The sequence below is a fragment of the Bos indicus x Bos taurus genome, chromosome 15 (assembly GCF_003369695.1).
Source record: "Bos indicus x Bos taurus breed Angus x Brahman F1 hybrid chromosome 15, Bos_hybrid_MaternalHap_v2.0, whole genome shotgun sequence".
Taxonomy (NCBI): Eukaryota; Metazoa; Chordata; class Mammalia; order Artiodactyla; family Bovidae; genus Bos; species Bos indicus x Bos taurus.
In genome coordinates this window covers 48,930,542-48,950,820 of record NC_040090.1, presented here as the reverse complement: position 1 = coordinate 48,950,820, position 20,279 = coordinate 48,930,542, and the positions used below count along the sequence as shown (strand labels likewise).

The following is a 20,279-nucleotide window of genomic DNA, read 5'->3' as shown; positions in this document are numbered from 1 at the left end:
ATGAAGAATAGAACTATAATCTATATAGTATATTTGCTGAGTTCATATAGTCTTACTGTCTGGAAGAATTAGATAAGGGTGCATGGAGCAGAATGTCTTCTCTTACAAGAGGGGGCAGTAAGGTTTAGACTTTTCCTTTCCATATATAGTATACCACTAAAGATTTTTGTTTTGCTTTTTATATCATCTGTGGATTCTAGGAATGTTTAAGCTTCATTCTCACCTTAATGTGAATCATATCATTCAGTTAATTAGATCAGCATTTAACTACTCTTTAGGCAGTGAGAATCAGCTAGGATTTTGGGAAGGAGAAGCAAATTTTGCATGATTGGGATGGATTTATGTTGAATTATTGATTTTTAAAAGCCATTTTAGGTGTCTGGGGAGAAAGCAGTAGATATTAAGGTTAAGAAAAAAGGATGAGGATGTTTTTGGATAACATGATCAGAATCCAGAAAAATCTTAACCAGTGCAATGTGTTCCAAGTACATTTTGACTGTAGCTCACACTGAGAAATACATGTTCTTAAGTTCTCTTCAGTTTTTCAATACTATTTGCACATTTAGTAACATAATTTCTTAACACCTTTCAATTTAAAAGTCACAGGTTAATTTAACATTTTAAATTGGAATCATAAGTATAGTATCAGATTATTTTCTCTTAATATTCTATGTTGTCTTGGTTTTTGTTTTTACAAAGCATCTGTCATTTCCTAAAATATTTGTCAGGAGAAGGGAAGACTGAGCCAAATCAAAAAATGTGGGGAAGGGAGTGTACACCTAGGAGTGGAATTGCTGGCTAGTTTATGTTTAGCTTTTTGAGACCAGCAAACTGTTTTCCACAGTGGCTGCATCATCCCCTTTCCAACTCCCACAGTATATGAGAGTTCTAGTTTCTTTACATCCTTGTCAACACTTGTTATTTTCCATTTTGGGGGTTATAACCTTCCTAATGGATGGGAAGTGTGAAGTGGTATCTTATTGTGATTTTGATTGGGGTTTGCCTGATAACTAGTGATGTTGAGTATCTTTTCATATGCTTATTTGCAATTTCTTCATCTTTTTTGAAGAAATGTATGTTTAAATCATTTGTCCATTTAAAAAATTGGGTTGTTCATAGCAGCTTTATTCAGAAGAGCCAGAAAATGAGACAACCCAAATGTCCATCAGCTGATAATGGGCAAGCAAAAATGTGTCCATACAATGGAATATTATTCACCCACACAAAGGAAGCAGCATAGATGAACCTTGAAAACATTGTAAGTGAAAGAAGCCAGATACAAAAAAAACATGTAGATTCAATTTATATGATATGTCCAGAAAACACAAATCCATAGAGGAAGAAAGCAGATTAGTGTTTGCTGAGGGACTGAGGGAAAGAGGAAATGAGGAATGATTGCCTAATGGGTACAGGGATTTGGGGGCAAGTGATGAAATGTTCTGAAATTAGAACATTGCAGTGTTCTTCCCATAATAGTGATGGTTTACACTCCATTATGAATGTATTGAGAGCCAAAAAATTGTACATTTTTAATTGGTTAATATGGCAGATTTTATGTTCTAGGAATTTTTACCTCAGTTTTTTTTTTTTTTTTTTTTTAAAGAAAGACACTGGTCCCCTGATCCTCCTGTTATGCTTAGGCCACGTTCCTGCTTGATTCATATTTGGGTCAGTGTTCCAGTAGAGAGATCCCTCTCCAACTGTGGATCTCGTTTTTATGGACTTAACCATGATGGCATGTGTTTGACACTGTGTAGTCTGGATTAGCGATATCAGCTGTTTACAGAAATTGTTAGGAAAAGGGTAGCTGCCTAGAACCTGGAGATCTCATGACCTGTGGAAAGTTGCAGTCTCTGCTATCGGGGATAGAGTCTCCTCTGGTCCTCTGTGGAGCAGTTTAGACTCAGGCCTCCCATTGGTGGAAGGCAGAGCCCCTGATAGTCCAGGCAACCCAGAGTGAGCATCCAGGTCACTTTCAAATAATCTTCCTGCTTCTTGCATCACACTTCATATGAATGTGTTTGCACCTCTACAGTATATGTGTTGTAGCCACAGGATAATAGATTATCCTGAATTTAATAAAATATTTATAAATGACTTTGGTTTATTTCTTTTTTTACAATCACTGAGAGAGTAGAGACTTCCTTAGAATCCTGTGAGATCAGAGTGATTCATGCCTATTTCACTGTTGAGGAAACTGAAATGTAAAGAAGTTAAATAATTATTAATTTTTTCATGTAATGGCAGTGTTGTTATTAGTTAAATGAACTCATTTTAGAGATGTGTAACCATAGTCATATAGTCTAACCAACTTCATTTCATGGATCCAGAAACTTAGATCCAGAGAGTGACTTATCTCCAGTTAATGTCAGTATTTTCTTTTTCAGTTTCTTTGTAACTCAAAACCCATAGCATAGATTGACAGTGCTTTTGCTGCAAAGCACAGCTTCCTTTCCCTGTTGCCCTCTATGGTTTAGACGGGTCATTTCTGGTTAAACTGATGTTTTTTCCACCCTTTCATTTGGTAGGGGCAGGGGTGTGATACTCATTTATGTTCCTTTCATTCTCTCTCTGCACACATCTTTTCCTACTCATTTTTAATATTTGTCACAGTATCATCTTGATATTTCCCAATTTGGGGTGCTTTCAGAAATCATCTTGCAGGACTGATGAGGACAGGTAGTTTTCTAAAGATATGTTTCCCCCAGCAAGATCTGTGAGTTCAGATCACATGGGAGTGCAGAGAATTACTAGTCACTCAGACTCTAGGAATTAACTAGGTTTCTGGGCAAGTTTTAGCAGAAACATATTCTTAGATTTTCTTTAAAGTATAGGGGAAAGGATCAAGGAGTAAGCAGATTGGCTGCGAGAGGCATGAGTCAAAGCCAGGTAAGCAAAAATACCATGACTTGATCAGCTGATCAGTCAGAGATGGGAGCTAGATTATTACAGTGTACGTCAGAGCTTTACTAAATGACACAGTGTCTGAATTGAGGTGGCTTAGGCTTCTTAAAGGAGTCTAACTGTGGCATCGTGAGGTGTTATATAGTTGTTGATCATTCTGTTATATTCTACTCTGTTAATACTTATGTTTGACCACCACATTCTAAGAGGGACCAGTGAAAGTGTGTCTTGAAAAGAAAAAATTACAATGTTCAGGATCTAGAAGCTGTGCTATTTAAGGAACTGTTGAAAAGATTGGGCATATTTTACCTGAAGAAGAGAATATTAATTGGAGATAATTCACACTCTGAATCTGAGTTTCTTCATCTTTGATATAAACCTGGTTTATATCAAACCAGACTAGATGATTTCTGAGATCCTTTCAGGAATAATATTTCAAGTTTAGAAAGTTGCCATGTAAAAGAGGAAGTTGAAACTTTTTTTCTTTTAAAGTTTTACATTTTGGACATATGTTCTCAAAACAGTTCAAGAAGTAGACTATCTGAAAATCATGGTATGCTTGTAAAAAAGATAAAAGTAGTTTATGTACTAAATTTTCCAATTTATTGTGTTGCATTGTACAAATAGCTCTTTGTGCTAGGTTTTAATAGATAAGTGGTAGCAGGTGCTGAAAGTTAAAATACCTTTTATAGAAAGCTTAAAATTATACAAATCCTATTTGTTTATATTTTTTTCCTGTGAATTGAGAAATTCAGTTTAGTTTAGTTTTAAAATTCAGTGTTCCAAAAAGAAGAACAAGGACCAATGGGGAAGAAAACTCAAGGAGGCAGGTTATATAGTTAAATATCAATAACAAAATTTATAAATAGCCATTTGGTAATGGTTGCTCTCAGGGGGTCAGTGTATAGTTATTGGAGGTCTTCAATCAGAAGTTTAGTGTGAATTTGTTACAAATGCTATAAAAGGGATTTTGTTAACTCTTAAGATTTCATCATTTTGTTTGTGTACATGAAGATTAAGTTTGGTTTCATTTAGGCCAAAAGGGTAAACAGAATACTAATAGTAAGCTGACTTTGGAGGTCTATGGCACAAACATTGGCATGGAACTTTTAATTTTCACACACCATTCATTTCTATTCAATAAACTTTTCCCTGAGATTCCTGTTTTTTACTGTGAAGTAAGATTACAGTGCCTATTCTTTATAATTACTTTATGTACGTAAGTATTCATTTCCTGTAGAATTTTATGCTTTGTGGTAAAAACTCTGAACGGTGTTTTTCTTCTCACTCAGCAGTCTTACTTCCTATTTCCTTCTAGTGTCTTTTGTTCATAATAATCTAAATACTTTAGTTTAAATTTTTGTTTCCTAAAGGAAAAGACACGGTACTTAAAACTGTCTTCTGGCAATTTAAATTTAAATCACATTTTTAGTTAACAGCTGTAAATTTAGCTACTTCGAGTAGATTTCAAAGATTTTAGTAATGAATCAAATTATTTTCATAGAAATGGATTTGCAGAGTACTGATTCTATTAACATTATAAACATTTACATCCTAATTAGCACAATGTCTAACAGTAATTTTGAACACGAAGTAAAGTTGAATAAAATGTGGTTTTCCACTGTCTAGTTGTATGTATTTGAATAGATTACTGAAGTCTACAAACTTTAAAAAAAATTCAATTAAGGAAATAACCGACTTTGTTCTGAATAGCAACTGATTCGTTTATATTTAATGCTTAAAATATGTTTATTGAAAACTTGGTGTTCCATCTAATTTCTGGGATAAGATGGCATGAATCTGGAACTTGTTTAGATGTAAAGCTTTCCCTTATTCTTATAACTACTTTATAAAGTATGCACTGGTAAGTTTTCATGAATTATTTCAAACCTGTATCACTTTCCTTAAACCTCTAATTTACCTTTTCCATTACCTTTTAAGAAAATTGAATTATGGTTGATCTATAACACTGTTAATTCCAGGTACACAATATAGTATAGTGATTTGGTATTTCTGTACATTACAAAATGATCACCATGATAAGCCTAGTTACCATCTGTCACTAAATAATTACAATATTATCGATAGTATTCCTAAAGCTGTACATTCATCCTCATGACTCATTTAGTAACTAGAAGTTTGTACCTCTTAATTTCCTTCACCTATTTCACTCCCTCTACCACCCCCCCAATCTGTTCTTTATATCTATCAATCTGTCTGTTTTATTGTATTCATTTGTTCGTATGTTTTTTTATTTCACTTAGTATAATACCTTCTTGTCCACCTATATTGTCCCAAATGGTGAGATATATTTTATGGTTGAATAACGATCCATTGTGTGTTTGTGTATCCTGTACCTTCTTTATCCATTCATCTGTTAGTGGACATTTCAGTTGCTTCCATATCTTGGCTATTGTAAATAATGCTGAAATGAACATAGGGGTGTGTATATCTTATCAAATTACTGTTTTTGGTTTTCTTCAGAAAAATACCCCAAAGTGGAATTGCTGAGTCATAGGGTAATTCTATTTTTAATTTTTTGAGGAACCTCTCTGGTGGCTCAGACTGTAAAGAGTCTGCCTGCAGTGCGGGAGACCCAGGTTTGATCCCTATTTTGGGATGATCCCCTGGAGAAGGAAACAGCAACCCATTCCAGTATTTTTGCCTGGAAAAATCCCATGGATGGAGGAGTCTGACAGGCTCCGTCCAGTCCATGGAGTTGCAAAGAGTTGGACATGGCTGAGTGACTTCACTTTCCGCATTGTTTTCCAGAGTGATTACCAATTTGCATTCCTGCCAATAGTCCAGTAGAGTGCCCTTTTCTCCACATCATCACCAACACTTATTTTTTGACAATAGCCGTTCCTACAGGTATGAGATGATACCTCATTGTGGCTTTGATTTGCATTTCCCAGTGATTAGCAACGTTGAGCATCTTTTCATGTGTCTGTTGGCCACTGTATATTGTCTTTCAAAAAATGCTCATTTTAAAAATCAAGTTGTTTGTTTTTTGATAGAGTTGTATGAGTTCTTTGTATATTTTGAGTATTTAGCCCCTTATTGGATGTATCATTTATAAATATCTTCTCCCATTCAGTAGACCACTTGTTTGTTTTGTTGATGTTTCCTTTGCTATACAAAAAATTTTAGTTTGATGTAGTCTCATTTATTTATTTTTGATTTCCTTACCTAAGGAGACATATTAAAAAAAATATTGCTAAGATTAATGTCAAAAAGCATACTGCCTGTTTTCTTCCTGGAATTTTATGGTTTCAGGTCTTACATTTAAGTCTTTAATTCATTGTGAATTTATTTTTCTATATGGTATGAGAAAATCCAGTTTGATTCTTTTTTTCCTGTAGCTGTCCAGTTTTCTCAGCACACTTTATTGAAGAATCTATCTTTTCCCTGTTGTATGTTCTTGCCTCCTTTGTCATGGATTAATTCACTGTGTAAATGTGGGTTTATTTCTGGGCTGTTTTTTCTGGTCCAGTAATTGATGTGTCTGTCTCTCTGCTAGTACCATACTGTTTTGGTTACTGTAGCTTTGTTGGGTGGTTTGAAAGCAGGAAGCATGATACCTCCAGCTTTGTTCTTTCTAAAAATTGTTTTGACTGTTGCAGGGTTTTTTGTGTTTCCATACACATTTTATAATTGTTTGTTTTAGTTCTGTGAAGAATGGTATTGTTTGTTTGTGGGGTTTTTTTTGGCTGTATGGCATATGGGATCTTAGTTCCCTGACCAGGGATTGAACCCATGCTCCCTGCAGGGGTAGTGTGGAGTCTTAACCACAGGAGAAGTCCCACCATTGGTATTTTGGTAAGGATTGTGTTGGATCTATGGATTGCTTTGGGTAATATGGTCATTTTAACAATATTAATTCTTTAGTCCATGAGGACAGTGTATCTTTCCATTTGTGTTGTCTTCACTTTCTTTCATCAGTGTCTGACAGTTTTCTAAATACTGGTCTTCTACCTGTATCAGTTAAATTTGTTCCTCGGTATTTTGTTATTTTTGATACAGTTGTAAATGGGATTGCTTTATTAATTTCTCATTCTGTTAGGTTTTGTGTATAGAAATACAACAGATTTATATATATTAATTTTATATCCTGCAAAATTCATTTGTATCCTACTGAAATCATTTATTAGTTCCAGTAGTTTTCTGATGACATCTTTAGGAATTTTTCATATCGTGTCATCTGCAAACAGTGACAGTTTTACTTCTTCCTTTCCAAATTGGACTTCTTTTCTTTTTCTTGTCTGATTGTTGTAGCTAAGACTTCCAGTTACTTGGGTTTTTTTTTCTTTTTTCTTTTTTTATATAGTGAGGTCAAGGTTATTCTTAGTATGTACTTGTCCACCTCAGATTAATTTGCCTCTTTCTGGTTTGGAGGGAAGAGAGATTCCTTCTCTTTTCCCAAATGTAACTCATCTCTCTTTTCTTGTTCTTGTTTCCCCAAAGTATTTTTCTACCATTATTCTTTAAAGAGGAATTTGTACTTACTGTTTTTCCAGTTCCTCACCATCCTCTCTTGTTCCTATCATATTGCAGAAAGTTGTTTCTAGGAGTATGAATACTGATTTTCAATACAGTGATCATACTTACTGTCCAACCTTGTTGCCCCATTTGCAACAATGTACCATATTTTTTTTCTTGAAACTTCTTCCATTGCCCTGGTTAAATCTACTTACTAGTTTTCTTCCTATAATCTTTGACTTCTTTTACTTGTCTAGCTTCTAAACATTGGTATTCCCCCAAGGTTTTGTTCTTGATTGTATTTAATATATCTTATTTGTTCTCTTTTAATCAGTACTTTATTCTTGAGGTTCTGAGATAGATATAGAGTTTGAAAGCTACTAGTCCAGATCACTTGGCAGCCTTTATAATCACATGAGCTAATTTCTTATAATAAATCTCTCTTTCTCCATTCTTATATGTCCCATTTTGATGCCCAGTAAGTGTAATTGCTTATGTATCCCTCAGCCTCCTAAAGAAACTGTCTCCTATTGGTGGAACTTGGACCCAAAATCCTTTGGTTTGCCTTGGTGATCCTGATGGTTGCTGACAACAGTTAGCAGAGAGAAATTTCCTTATAGAAAATTGCAGAAATTGGATGATTCTCAATTCAATATGTTTAACTCTGGAATAGAAATTTGTAATAGAATATTTCTCGATGATGACCAAACATCTATATGGATTTCCAAACCCAAAATATTTACTAGAGAACTCAGTATCTTCCCCCACAAACCTTTCTTTGTTTCATGTATTGGGTAATGACACTAGCAATTTTTCTTACTATCATTTGCCTCTTTCATTCATAGAAAAACATTTGAGGACAAAATGTGTGGGTTACAAATAATGACCATTCTTAGATCTCATCCTTAAAGAACTTGGGTTAGAAGGGGAGACAAGATGTGTGTATATAAGTGGAGTATGAAAGCCTTGAATGCTGCATAAAAGTTTGTGCTAGACAATTGAAGAAAAGAAATGATTTGATGCTTAAGTTGTTTGCAGTTTGAAGAAGGGATTGGGAGCAAGAGTTGAGGGAGTAGGTGTGAAATTGAAAAAAAAAATTTTTTTTGGTTTCAGAAAGAATGGAGAAAAACAAGAAAATGATGACATTGATGTACAGAGAAATCGTTGGGAGCCCAGCTGTTTTTTACTTTGTGGACAGAACATTGAGTTAACTTTCCAGATTCTATTATTACCTTAATGTATGACTAGATAATTGATTATTATAATCTGTTTTTGCCACTGTCAGTTGAAACTCATAACCTGCTTGAAAGGAAGGAACTAATACATGAAAGGCACTGTAAAAAATATTTTTTTATTAAAAAAAAACATCTAGGAATGCCATTAAGGAGATTCAGAATCTGTTAATAGGTGGAACATGAAAAACAGAGATAAGAAAAGATAGTTATAGGTCAACAAAAATACAGGTTTTTTTTTTTTTTTCTTTTAATAGCATTGCTTGTACTAGGTCTCAATGCTGTCTTTCTCTCTCTCTCTCTTTTTTTTTTTTTTTTGATATTTATTTATTTATTTGGCTGTGCTGGGTCTAAGATGTGGTGCTCGGGATCTCTAGTTGCAGCATATGGGATCTAGCTCCCCGACCAGGCCCCCTTCCCAGAGTCTTAGCCACTGGGAAGTCCCTCTCTCATGTTTTAGAGGGGTTTTTTTTTGTTTTTTTTTTTTTTAAGGAGACTTTGTTGTAAGGTGATTAAGCTAGGTTGCCTAGGTTGAAATACTAACACTTTTTCAGTCCTGTGACCTTGTTGCCTCTTTAACTTCTCTGTGCCTCATTTTTCAATGTGTAAAATGGGGATAATAGTCATGTTACACATCTACTAGAACTTTGTGAAAAATAAATAATACATACATATGTACATAAATGACCAAGTTTCTCACAGCAGAACCTGACATGTAAGAAATGCTCAGTAATTGCTAGATATTTTTGTGTGTGGCATCTCACTGTATTTTAGGTATTATAATAATTATAAGACTTATTTTATAGAATACATTAATTATGAAAATTACTGCTATTTTAGGAAATAATTGAAGGAACTACCAAGTGCCTTATAATTTTTCAGTGTTTTATGATCACTATGGCAAATTCACTGGTTGTATGAAAGTAACTTTTAACTTGTTTTTAGTGGGAATAAAACATTTAACAAATTAAACCAATGGTTGAGTGCCTTCTGAATTGGATGTAAAGTTTTAAAAAAAATAATGAAATTCAAATTAAATTTCATTCTTGTACTCAAGGAGCTTTCATATTAGGACAAATATAAAACAGGATATAATGATATGGTATTTGGTTCAGACTAAGTATTTAGAAATGTTAGGAGGGAAGAAATGCTCCATACTAAATTCTCAAAAAAGACAGTGTAGATGAAGTGGCATTCCACTGGGCCTTAAAAAATTAATGGATCTTGGACTTGTGCTATGAGGGAAAGTTAGGAGGAAGCTCTGAAGACAAACAGCAAGGATTTAGAGGCAAGATAATTCAGTTTGTACTTTATAGGAACAGGATATGATTCAGGTTCACTGGCTATAGTATTCATTTGGGAAGTTCTGGGAAATACAATTGGATTAGGTTGTGGCAGACTTGGAGTGGCAAACCAGAGGCTTTGTTTAGAAATGCATTTTTCTAACCAGAAAATATTTATATATTTGTTCTCTAATCTTGCTTGTTATATCATCTCTTACATCTAAGTAGGATAGTATTTTGAATGCTAGAAAGAAAATTAAGTCTCTGTATAACAAAAAAAAAGACAATTTTCTTTAAAACAACAAACATTTATTTATTTTTGGCTGTACTGGGTCTTCGGTGCTCTGTGGGCTTTTCTCTGATTGCAGGGAGTGGGGCCTGCCCTCTAGTTGCAGTGCACAGACTTCTCATTGCAATGGCTTCTCTTGTGTAGCATGGGCTCCTGGGTGCGGGCTTCAGTAATTGTGGCTCCTGGGCTCTCGAGCACAGGCTCAATAGTTGTGGTGCATGGGCTTAGTTGCTCTCAGGCATGTGGGATCTTCCTGGACCAGGGATCGAGGCGGATTCTTTACTACTGAGCCACCAGGGAAGCCTGACGTTTTCTAATTCTAATGAAACTTCTGTGTTTAAACCATATTGTTCCTTGGTAATAGAGTATTAAAAGTCTAGAAATATGAAAATCCGTTCTTAGAATAGTATGGTCTATTTGCTATAATACTTTTTTTTTGGTAACACAAATTAACTTCTGTAACTGGTACCTATGGGATTGATGTCAGTATAATGGGGAAGTAGCATTTGTTTTAAAATCATCTTTCCCAGCATATTAATACTTCAAAGCAGTCAAGAACAAACTCTCTCATAGTTAAAGGGAAAGCCTTAGTAATTCAAGAAAATACTAGAAAAACACTGAAAGTTCTACAGAAGTAAAAAACGGTGGCTTCAAGAACAGTTCCACATTCCACAGGGGCAAGCATTCTGGTGAAGCAGTGAGTGTAGACAGAGAAGCTGTAAAGACATTTCTTTTTGCATTAAGAACTTTGGTGAAGAAGTCTATATCCTGGATTGTATTTTTAACTTCATTGAAATTCTGCTCTTCAGAACTCATATAACAAAGTAGGAAGCAGGAGCTCCAGGATTTAAAGAGGCTTCAAAGAATAGAAGATCATAATTCTAGGTGCAAATTTAAGTAGAGATTTAACTGTGCTAGTATTTTTGTAAGGACTTCTCGTTGTTTTAGTTAGGACTTTGATTACACTGACTTTGGGTAGTCTGCCTTTATTTTTATCCATGAACTCTGTTTTTTGTAGTAGCAGCTTTTCTAGAACTCCAGGCTGGTCACTTCACCATGTATATATCATATTATAGCAGAAAAGGCTCTGCCATGTTTTAAAAGCAGTAAATTAATAAAGGAATTGTTGCCCTGAATTTTCAGTTTAATTATCTGACAAAGCCTTGTGTGCTGTGGTTATTGAAATCCACCACAACTCTTGAAACTTATACATGGTGTTCTCCTTCACTCAATTTCAAGTTGAGAATGTTCCCATTCTAATTTTAAGGGAAATTTACATTTGAAATTTGTGCTAAATCAAGTATTTTTATGTAGTAAGTCAAAACACCTCTAAATGGACTCTGCTGTTTGACTATGCTTAGGTAGTGAATTTTTGTCCTTAAATGTTTTTGATCAGAAATTTGATCACAGAAATTTTGGTCAGACATAAACTTAACTTTTGAAAGATTGTCAGGATGTTTGTACCAGTTTATTAACATAGAAAATGCCCACTCACTCCTAAAACTCATTCTTTATTAGAGGAGTCCCGGTTCCAAATGGGCTTGATCTCTTCCTTTTCATAAAACAGAGTGTGGTCCTTTGATTTCATTTAGCTGTTGACTTTCTGAAGTATCCATTTCTGAAAGATTTTGAATAGAAATGTATTTAGCATTCCGTTCTTACTGACCAATACTAAGTACAGCCTATGTCTATTTTTGAACAAGTAAAACCAATGAGCTTTAAAATAAGGCTCAGTTGGCATTGCTTTTATAGGGATAGAAATCCATACTTCAAAATTTTGTTGCTGATATGGTTTATTTAACCTCCATATATTTGTACATATTTTCATAAAAATGTGTTTGTGCTATTTGCTATTTAGCATTTTGGGGATCTTTTATTTTAAAATAAAAAATTTTTTTCATTACAGAAAGACCCAAATGGGACCAGTACTTTGCCAACTGAAAGTTCTCTTCTACAAGAAATTGAAGTACAGAATGAGGAAGTAGCAGCTTTTTGTCAATCCATTACAAAGTAAGACATTTTTCTTTATAAATTAAAGGTTATTCTTATTAAATAAGTTTTAAAAATTTAACTTCAAAACCAGCCTAGTGCTAATAATTCTAAAATTTTTAAATATTTTCTCTCTGTCGCTAAAACATCAAGACAGTTAATTGGTACGTTAACACAAACTACACTTGAACCTGTTAAGTTTCTGAGTGTTTAGAAGGAAAAATTAAGGTCAGTCAGTAGACTTCTGATACTGTATTACTGAGGGAAAATACGGCTTAAATATAGAAGTTTCTTTAGAATTAGAAAATGGCTTTTTTTGTTGTTACAAGGAGACTTAGTTTTGCTGTGAACCTTCTAGCATTCAAAATACTGTCCTATTTAGATGTAAAAAATGCTATAATAAGCAAGATTAGAGAAGCAAACATATTTTCTGAAGGTTAGAAAATTGCCTTTCTGAAATGTTCTTTTAATCTTAAATGTGTCCAGTGTTCTTCGTATATGAAGAAACTGAGACTTGGAGAAGTTACCTACTAAAGTTTACGTTACTTGGCTAGTCTGTAACAAACAGAGCCAGGTCTCCATTGCCTCTGTTCAGTGTGTTTTCTTTCCATTATATTACTATATTAGTCAGCACTTCTGTTATGAGTGCAAGAAACCCATTACTATGTTAGTCAGCACTTCTGTTATGAGTGCAAGAAACCCGTCTTAAACTAGCATAAATCAAGAAAGGTTATGTATGGATTCATAAACCCATATAGAAGAGGGACGGTGGGGCAGAGCTCAGTGACAGCAAGACCCAGGGACTCACGCACTGTAGTCGATGCCTCCTCTCTTTGGACTTTGCTTCCTCCCTTTTCTCCCCCTGCCCTTTCACCATGCTTGTTTACTTCTATTACAGATGGGGTTTTGAAGCCACTGATAGCTTAGACTTGGTATTCCAGTGGTCTTGCTGGCGGAAAGGAAAGAGTCCTTTCAGCCAGCACCAGATAGAAAAATCCCACGGAAGGAAAGAGTGGACAGCAAACATTGCAGCCAACAGGGTGAGATCTGTTATCAAAAGAAGGAAAACTAGGTCACTCCTGGAAGATTTATTCTTTTTTTAAAAAAAATTTTATTTTGTACTGGAGTATAGCCAATTAACAAACAATGTTGTGATAGTTTCAAATGAACAGCAGAGGGACTCTGCCATATATATACATTCTCCCCCAAACTCCCCTCCCATCCAGGCTGCCACATAACATTGAACAGAGTTCCATGGGCTGTACAGTAGGTCCTTGTTGGTTATCCATTTTAAATATAGCACTGGGTACATGGCCATCCCAAGGTCTATCCTTTCCTCTCAACCTTCCCTTCTGGCAACTATAAGTTCATTCTCAGTCTGTGAGTCTGTTTCTGTTTTGTACCTAAGTTCATTTGTATTGTTTCTTTTTAGATTCCACATATAAGGGATGTCATATATTTCTCCTTTAACTTACTTCACTCAGTATGACGTCCATCCATGTTGCTGCAAATGGCATTATTTCATTCTTATTAATGGCTGAGTAATATTCTGTTGTATATATGTACCATATCTTCTTTAGCCATCCCTCTGATGGACATTTAGATTGCTTCTGAGCGATTTATTTTGAATCCAGTATTTTCCCATTGTTTAAGCAAAGCAGAGTTTGGAGTTCCTAGATCATTTTTGAGTGTATTCATCATTTTTATTATAAGGGACTTATTAATATTAAACTAGACTTTCTAGACTATTGGTAATGTTTGATTACAGTTCTTTCTTTCCTATGTATCACTTTCTAACCAGCGTTCTTTTTTCTTCAGAATACCTTAAGGGAGAAAGAAGAATATCAGTAGAGTCACTGTTTATTTTCTGTGCAAAGGTTACTCTTAACTGGATTTTTTAAACTCACATTTTTCAGTAGACATTTGGTGACTTAGAATGCAAATTGCATGTATCAGAAATTACCTATGCCTTTATGCCACATATACATACCATTATGTGTGTGTGGTTAAGAATTTGGAAATAATCTTTTAATGGTTGAAATTAATCTGATAAATGTTCATCCAGTTTCTTTAATTTTCTCTCCACACAAGCCCTATTAGACTGTGTTGAGTGACTATTGCATTTAAGTTTTGCATGTTGAGAAATTAGGCTTTCTGTGATCTGCCTTTTTTTCCCTGCATTTGAATCTTATTGTTATTTATATAAATTCTGCCACTAAGCTGATCTTTTTTATTTACATGCATATGCACACACACAAACACAAATGACTTATGAATATTAAAACCTCAGATGAATTAGAATGTTATTTCTGTTAGAGTGGGATTGTAACAAATATTTCACAGAACTAAGAGGCAGAGGTGTTTTGAAGTTATGTTTTAGAAAATTCTCTGTTCCCCTCTTGACCTTGGAGATTGGAGTCACATATCACTTGAAGAAATTAATGGCACTTTCTATTTTTTCCAATATGCAGATTTTAAAAACAAGTATTTATACTCTTAGTTAACTCTCTATTTTTTTTGAAATCTCCTAAAATGATTATATTAATTCAGCTGTGATATTAGTGTGAGATTGTCATTATGGTATTTGTTTGTAGTTAAGCCTACTATAAATAGAATTTAGTGCCAGTTCTAGGCCTTGTTTTTTTGCTCCTGTGAAATTAGGGAGTTGGATTAGTGATCTCCAGGGTAGCTTTCAGTTTAAAGTTCTGTGAAATACTTTGATTCAGGACATTGCATTTTTTAAGTTTTTATTTCTTGTTTTTTTGACTTTCACACTCATCGTAATTGACAGAGCTTGCTGTATCTACCAGTTACTTAGGTCTCCAGAGAAAGTACTGAGAGGAATATTAGATACCAGTGGAAATTTTTCATGCTTCATTTCTGGTCTTCTAGGACAAGATGAGTATTACACTTTACACTTGTCATTCTGAGTAGCCTTTAGTTTCCTTTCTTCATTTATGGTTCCTATCTGATATTTATAATCTAAAAAGTGTCTTGAACCCAAGGAATCAAGGACTTCACCTCTGCATTTAGTTTATTTTATTCTAGATAATGCTGACTCAACTTTCTTATAAAGTAATATCAATTCAATTGAAAACCCTCACTTTTTTATTTGCCTTTTAAAACCCTCATTTTTATGTCTTCTGTCTTTCTGGTTTGGCTCTGTCTATATGTAACCTTAACTTAATAGCACATAGTATGAAATATACCATAAAGGATTTTGGTATTTGCATAAGGATAATTAATTTCCTGAGCTATAGAGCCACATTAAGCAAACAAAGCTGTTGCTTTGGTGATGATTGAGAAATGGACCCTGAATATTCATTGGAAGGACTGATATTAAAGCTCCAATATGTTGACCACCTGATGCAAACAGCTGTTTCATTGAAAAAGACGCTGATGCTGGGAAAAATGAGGGCAGGAGGAGAAGGGGGCAGCAGAGGATGAGATGGTTGGATGGCATCACCGACTCAATGGACATGAGTTTGAGTAAACTCCAGGAGACAGTGAAGAACAGGAAAGCCTGGTGTGCTGCAGTCCATGGGGTTGCAAAGAGTTGGACACAATTTAGCGACTGAACGGGGAAAATGGATGGTTTAAAGAAAATGAAAATTAGTATTAAAAAATGCTCTTTGTAGGTAATTACTTAAGAACATCAAACTACAATGTGTGGTTTAGAGTGTTCATAAAATACTTTATCTAGTCTGTTGCAATGGAGAAGGCAACGGCACCCCACTCCAGTACTCTCGCCTGGAGAATCCCATGGACAGAGGAGCCTGGAGGTCTACAGTCCATGGGATCGCTAGGAGTTGGACGCGACCAAGCGACTTCACTTTCACTTTTCCCTTTCATGCATTGGAGAAGGAAATGGCAACCCACTCCAGTGTTCTTGCCTGGAGAATCCCAGGGACGGGGAAGCCTGGTGGGCTGCCATCTATGGGGTCGCACAGTCAGACACGACTGAAGCGACTTAGCAGACTGACTATAGAAGCTGTGCATGAATACTTACACTTGCTGCCTCTTCAGAACCTTTCTTATTGTCAACTCAGACTATTTTATTCTGTTCCAATCACTTGATTATTTTAATCTCTACATGGAAGTGAATAGATAAAACTTACAGCATTCATTCTATTTACAGCCCTATGAAAAGAAGATGTGAGGATTGGAACTTGTCCTCTAACTTCCAGAAGAAAGTCAGTTAAAGGAAGTCCACAAGTTTAAAGAGGCATCAAATCTTCCTTTGTCTTCAGATAATAGAAGGGCTATCTGGAGATGAGCTGTACACCTGGCTCATATATTTAAACTATTTTGCTACTGTGAATACCAAGAATACTTCACAGACAATTTTCTGCCATTCCCTAAGTTTTAGTTTTATCCACTTTGAGGGAATAAAGCCCTCATAGCACAGTAAAAACCCATTGCCTATGTTTTTCCATCATGCTAAACAACCAAAATCAATATGTAAGAGAAAGGACATCAGAAGAAAAGATTTTTAAAAGACAACAAATTTTCTATCCTTCTGGCAATTACAGTTTAGGGCTATCACCTATATCATGGTTCATTAAAAACGTATCATTTTGTGAAATTATACTGCTTAACAAAAAATCAGAAACAGAAAAACTCATTTAATGTTGTATATCCATTGTGTGCTTGGTTAATGTTGGTAGCATTCTGTTGAAGTACTTAATCTCTTTTCTTGGATTCCTTTCATTTAAAAGGCAGACAGGAGTCCATTCATTGCATTTCTCCTGAGCTGCTCTAGAATTGGACAAAAACACAGAACTGAATGGCTGTAAGCATGCAAAGCCTTATTCAGGGTTCTCAAATGCAGCTTTCAAAAGAGAATTTAATTTCTTCTTTTTTTGTGACTAGATTGAAGACCAACTTTCCATATACCAATCACTGTACAAATCGGGGCTATTTGTTAAGTCCAGTCACAGTACAAAGAAACATATGTGGAGAAAATGCTAGCGTGAAGGTCTCCATTGAAATTGAAGGATTTCAGCTACCAGTTACCTTCACATGTGATGGTAGGTTCATAGTTCCCGAACCATCTTGTTTTGCTCTATGTTAATGTTATTCTTTTGATAAAGTGACTCATTTATCATTAGTTTTGTGTGTGTGTGTTGTGTGTGTTTGTGTGTGTGTGTGTGTGTGTGTTAAAATACTTAATATGCATTAGTTATCCTTTTCCAGAAATTGGCATTCATATGGGTAGTTTTTTGGTATGGACACCACACTCCAGTACTCTTGCCTGGAAAACCCCATGGATGGAGGAGCCTGGTAGGCTGCAGTCCGTGGGGTCGCTGAGGGTCGGACACGACTGAGTGACTTCACTTTCACTTTTCACTTTCATGCATTGGAGAAGGAAATGGCAACCCACTCCAGTGATCTTGCCCAGAGAATCCCAGGGACAGCAGAGCCTGGTGGGCTGCTGTCTATGGGGTCGCACAGAGTCGGACACGACTAAAGCGACTTAGCAGCAGCAGCAGCAGTGAGAAAGTTTACCTTTATGCTACATATTTCTTTGAAAAGTGTTGAGTATCTTGGTTAATTAGTGGCTCTTGGCCAAAACCTGAAAGCATTAGCTAGAAAGGCTAATTATGTTCTTATTCCTTATATTCTAAAAGAAGACTTATTCTTTTTAAACATCCCTTAAATTTTGATTTAGGGAATCATTGAAGTATTGAGTAAGAATTAGTACTAAAATTGAAGGAAATAATGGTCCATAACTTCTTGATTGAAGTAAGCATTGATAAGCCTTGAGAGTAAGTGTTTTAATTTGTATCAAAGTTTTACTTGATATATCAAGATTTGATTCATTTAAAAAATATATCAAATGCCTATTGTTTGACTCTATAAATGTACGCATTTATAATGTACATCTCTGTTAAGAAATATAACCACATTATGGTAGAAGTGCTTTGTGTGTTTAAATGGTAACTGTTACAATACATATAAATGTGTTCAGAAATGTAGCTATTGTATTAGAGGTTTTATGGCCTTTTCTGTCAAGCTGTTGATTTTCATGAATTTTGAATATAGTCATTGTCTTCTAAAATAAGAGCTCTAAGTATAGAAATAGGTTACTTGTAATGGTTTGTAATCTTGGTATCCAGCTATTGCAAAGTATGGTAATTAAATAATAGGTCCTACTTGCTATATTTTTATTCTTTATTGGAAAATTTACCAGGCAAATGTCAGCTGTTTAAAATGGTGATTCTTTTTCCTTATAATTTGGTTTAAATAATTGCTTGCTGCTGCTGCTGCTAAGTCGCTTCAGTCGTGTCCAACTCTGTGCGACCCTAGATACGGCAGCCCACCAGGCTCCCCCGTCCCTGGGATTCTCCAGGCAAGAACACTGGAGTGGGTTGCCATTTCCTTCTCCAATGCATGAAAGTGAAAAGTGAAAGTGAAGTCACTCAGTCGTGCCCGACTCTTAGTGACCCCATGGACTGCAGCCTACCAGGCTTCTCCGTCCATGGGATTTTCCAGGCAAGAGTACTGGAGTGGGTTGCCATTGCCTTCTCCAATTGCTTGCTAGAAACTGCTAAATCTTATCCTCTTTGGAGGAGGCTGTAAAACAGAGGTGGCTTTCTTAGCTTAGATCTGCCCTGTCTAATACAATAACCACTAGCCACATGTGGGATTACTTGAAATATGGCTAATATAAATTGAGATGTTCTATAAGTATAAAATACACACTGGATTTCAAAGACTTAGTTTGAAAAGAGAATGTAAGATATCCTATTAGTAAATTTTAAATACCAGTTGCTATATATTGAAATGACATTTTAAATATATTAAATAAAACATATTATTGAAAATGGCTTCTTCTGTTTCTTTTTACTTTCTTCAATGTGACTACTAGAAAATTTTAAATTGTATATGTGTCCTGCATTATATTTTTCATATATAGTACTGTTTTAGACTGTGAGAAATAGTCTGAATAGGTATATACTTAGAGTTAAATGAGTAAAATGAAAATAATGACTAACTCTTTTACAGTGAGTTCTACTGTAGAAATCATTATAATGCAAGCCCTTTGTTGGGTACATGATGACTTGAATCAAGTAGATGTTGGCAGCTATGTTCTGAAAGTTTGTGGTCAAGAGGAAGTGCTACAGAAGTAAGTTTTTTCATTTAATTACTGAGCAACATTTTTGGAAATTTCATTTTAATGGATTAGATTAAAAAAATTTTCAAGTTAAATTTATAATCTAAAGCCACATTGGGTTCCAGTGAATTGATTTATTGGGTCAATTAACTTATATTGAGATATGCATTATCTGACACGATCTTGCCCTTAAGAAGCTGATAGTCTTAGATGGGAAGAATGGTGGGTAATTGGTTGACAGATGAATTTAATTTTTTTTCTTTCTGCAGAGAGGCAATAGTTACTTCATTATGAACTCCATTTTCCTTTTGTGGCATGTAGTATATCTTTAGCCACAATGTTTCGCTGTGGTTTCTTTTTAGTTGCCTGAAAATATCATTATATGAATCTTTTTCTGAACCTACCAGAAATTCTCTGTCCCTGTCTTTTTCCCTTCTTTGTCTTCATCTTCTTTCTTCTTTGCTTTAACACTTCTCATGTAGAATTATTCCTCTATTTAAATGCTCATATTTGATTTAAAAATCTTTGTCATCCTCTTCAATTTCTGATGCATAAACAATTCATATTTACTCTCTATTATTTCTAATTTGAGGAGAATAATGTTGATGAATAACTAATATATTTTAACAGTAATCATTGTCTTGGAAGTCATGAACATATTCAAAACTGTCGAAAATGGGACACAGAGATTAAACTGCAACTTTTGACCTTCAGCGCAATGTGTCAAAATCTGGCCCGAACAGTAAGTGTATACCCTATACTGAATTGCGTTTGGTTGAATCTGAATAACATTGTTAATCAGCCAGTTTGCAGTTTATACCTTCTTTAAGAGATTTGGGTTTGACTGTGAGTGAGGAACTGTGAGTGATGGGGGGAAACTTTCAATCATGGAGGTTTAGGTAGCATAATACTCAGAGCTGGAAGCATGTGTGAAAATCAAAGTTTTATAAGAGTTTGACTTGTAATAGTTTTACCCAAGTTGCACA

The 20,279-nt window shown here is 35.0% G+C and overlaps 1 protein-coding gene across 1 annotated transcript in view; it reads left to right on the top strand.

Moving 5' to 3' along the window:
- PIK3C2A (phosphatidylinositol-4-phosphate 3-kinase catalytic subunit type 2 alpha) overlaps positions 1 to 20,279 on the top strand; it is a 107,241-nt gene that overhangs the window by 37,716 nt on the left and 49,246 nt on the right. The window contains exons 3-6 of the mRNA XM_027563398.1: positions 12,094 to 12,197; positions 17,049 to 17,206; positions 19,185 to 19,305; positions 19,924 to 20,035. Coding sequence (XP_027419199.1) covers positions 12,094 to 12,197; positions 17,049 to 17,206; positions 19,185 to 19,305; positions 19,924 to 20,035 — 495 coding nt within the window. The remainder of the gene's footprint in view (positions 1 to 12,093; positions 12,198 to 17,048; positions 17,207 to 19,184; positions 19,306 to 19,923; positions 20,036 to 20,279) is intronic.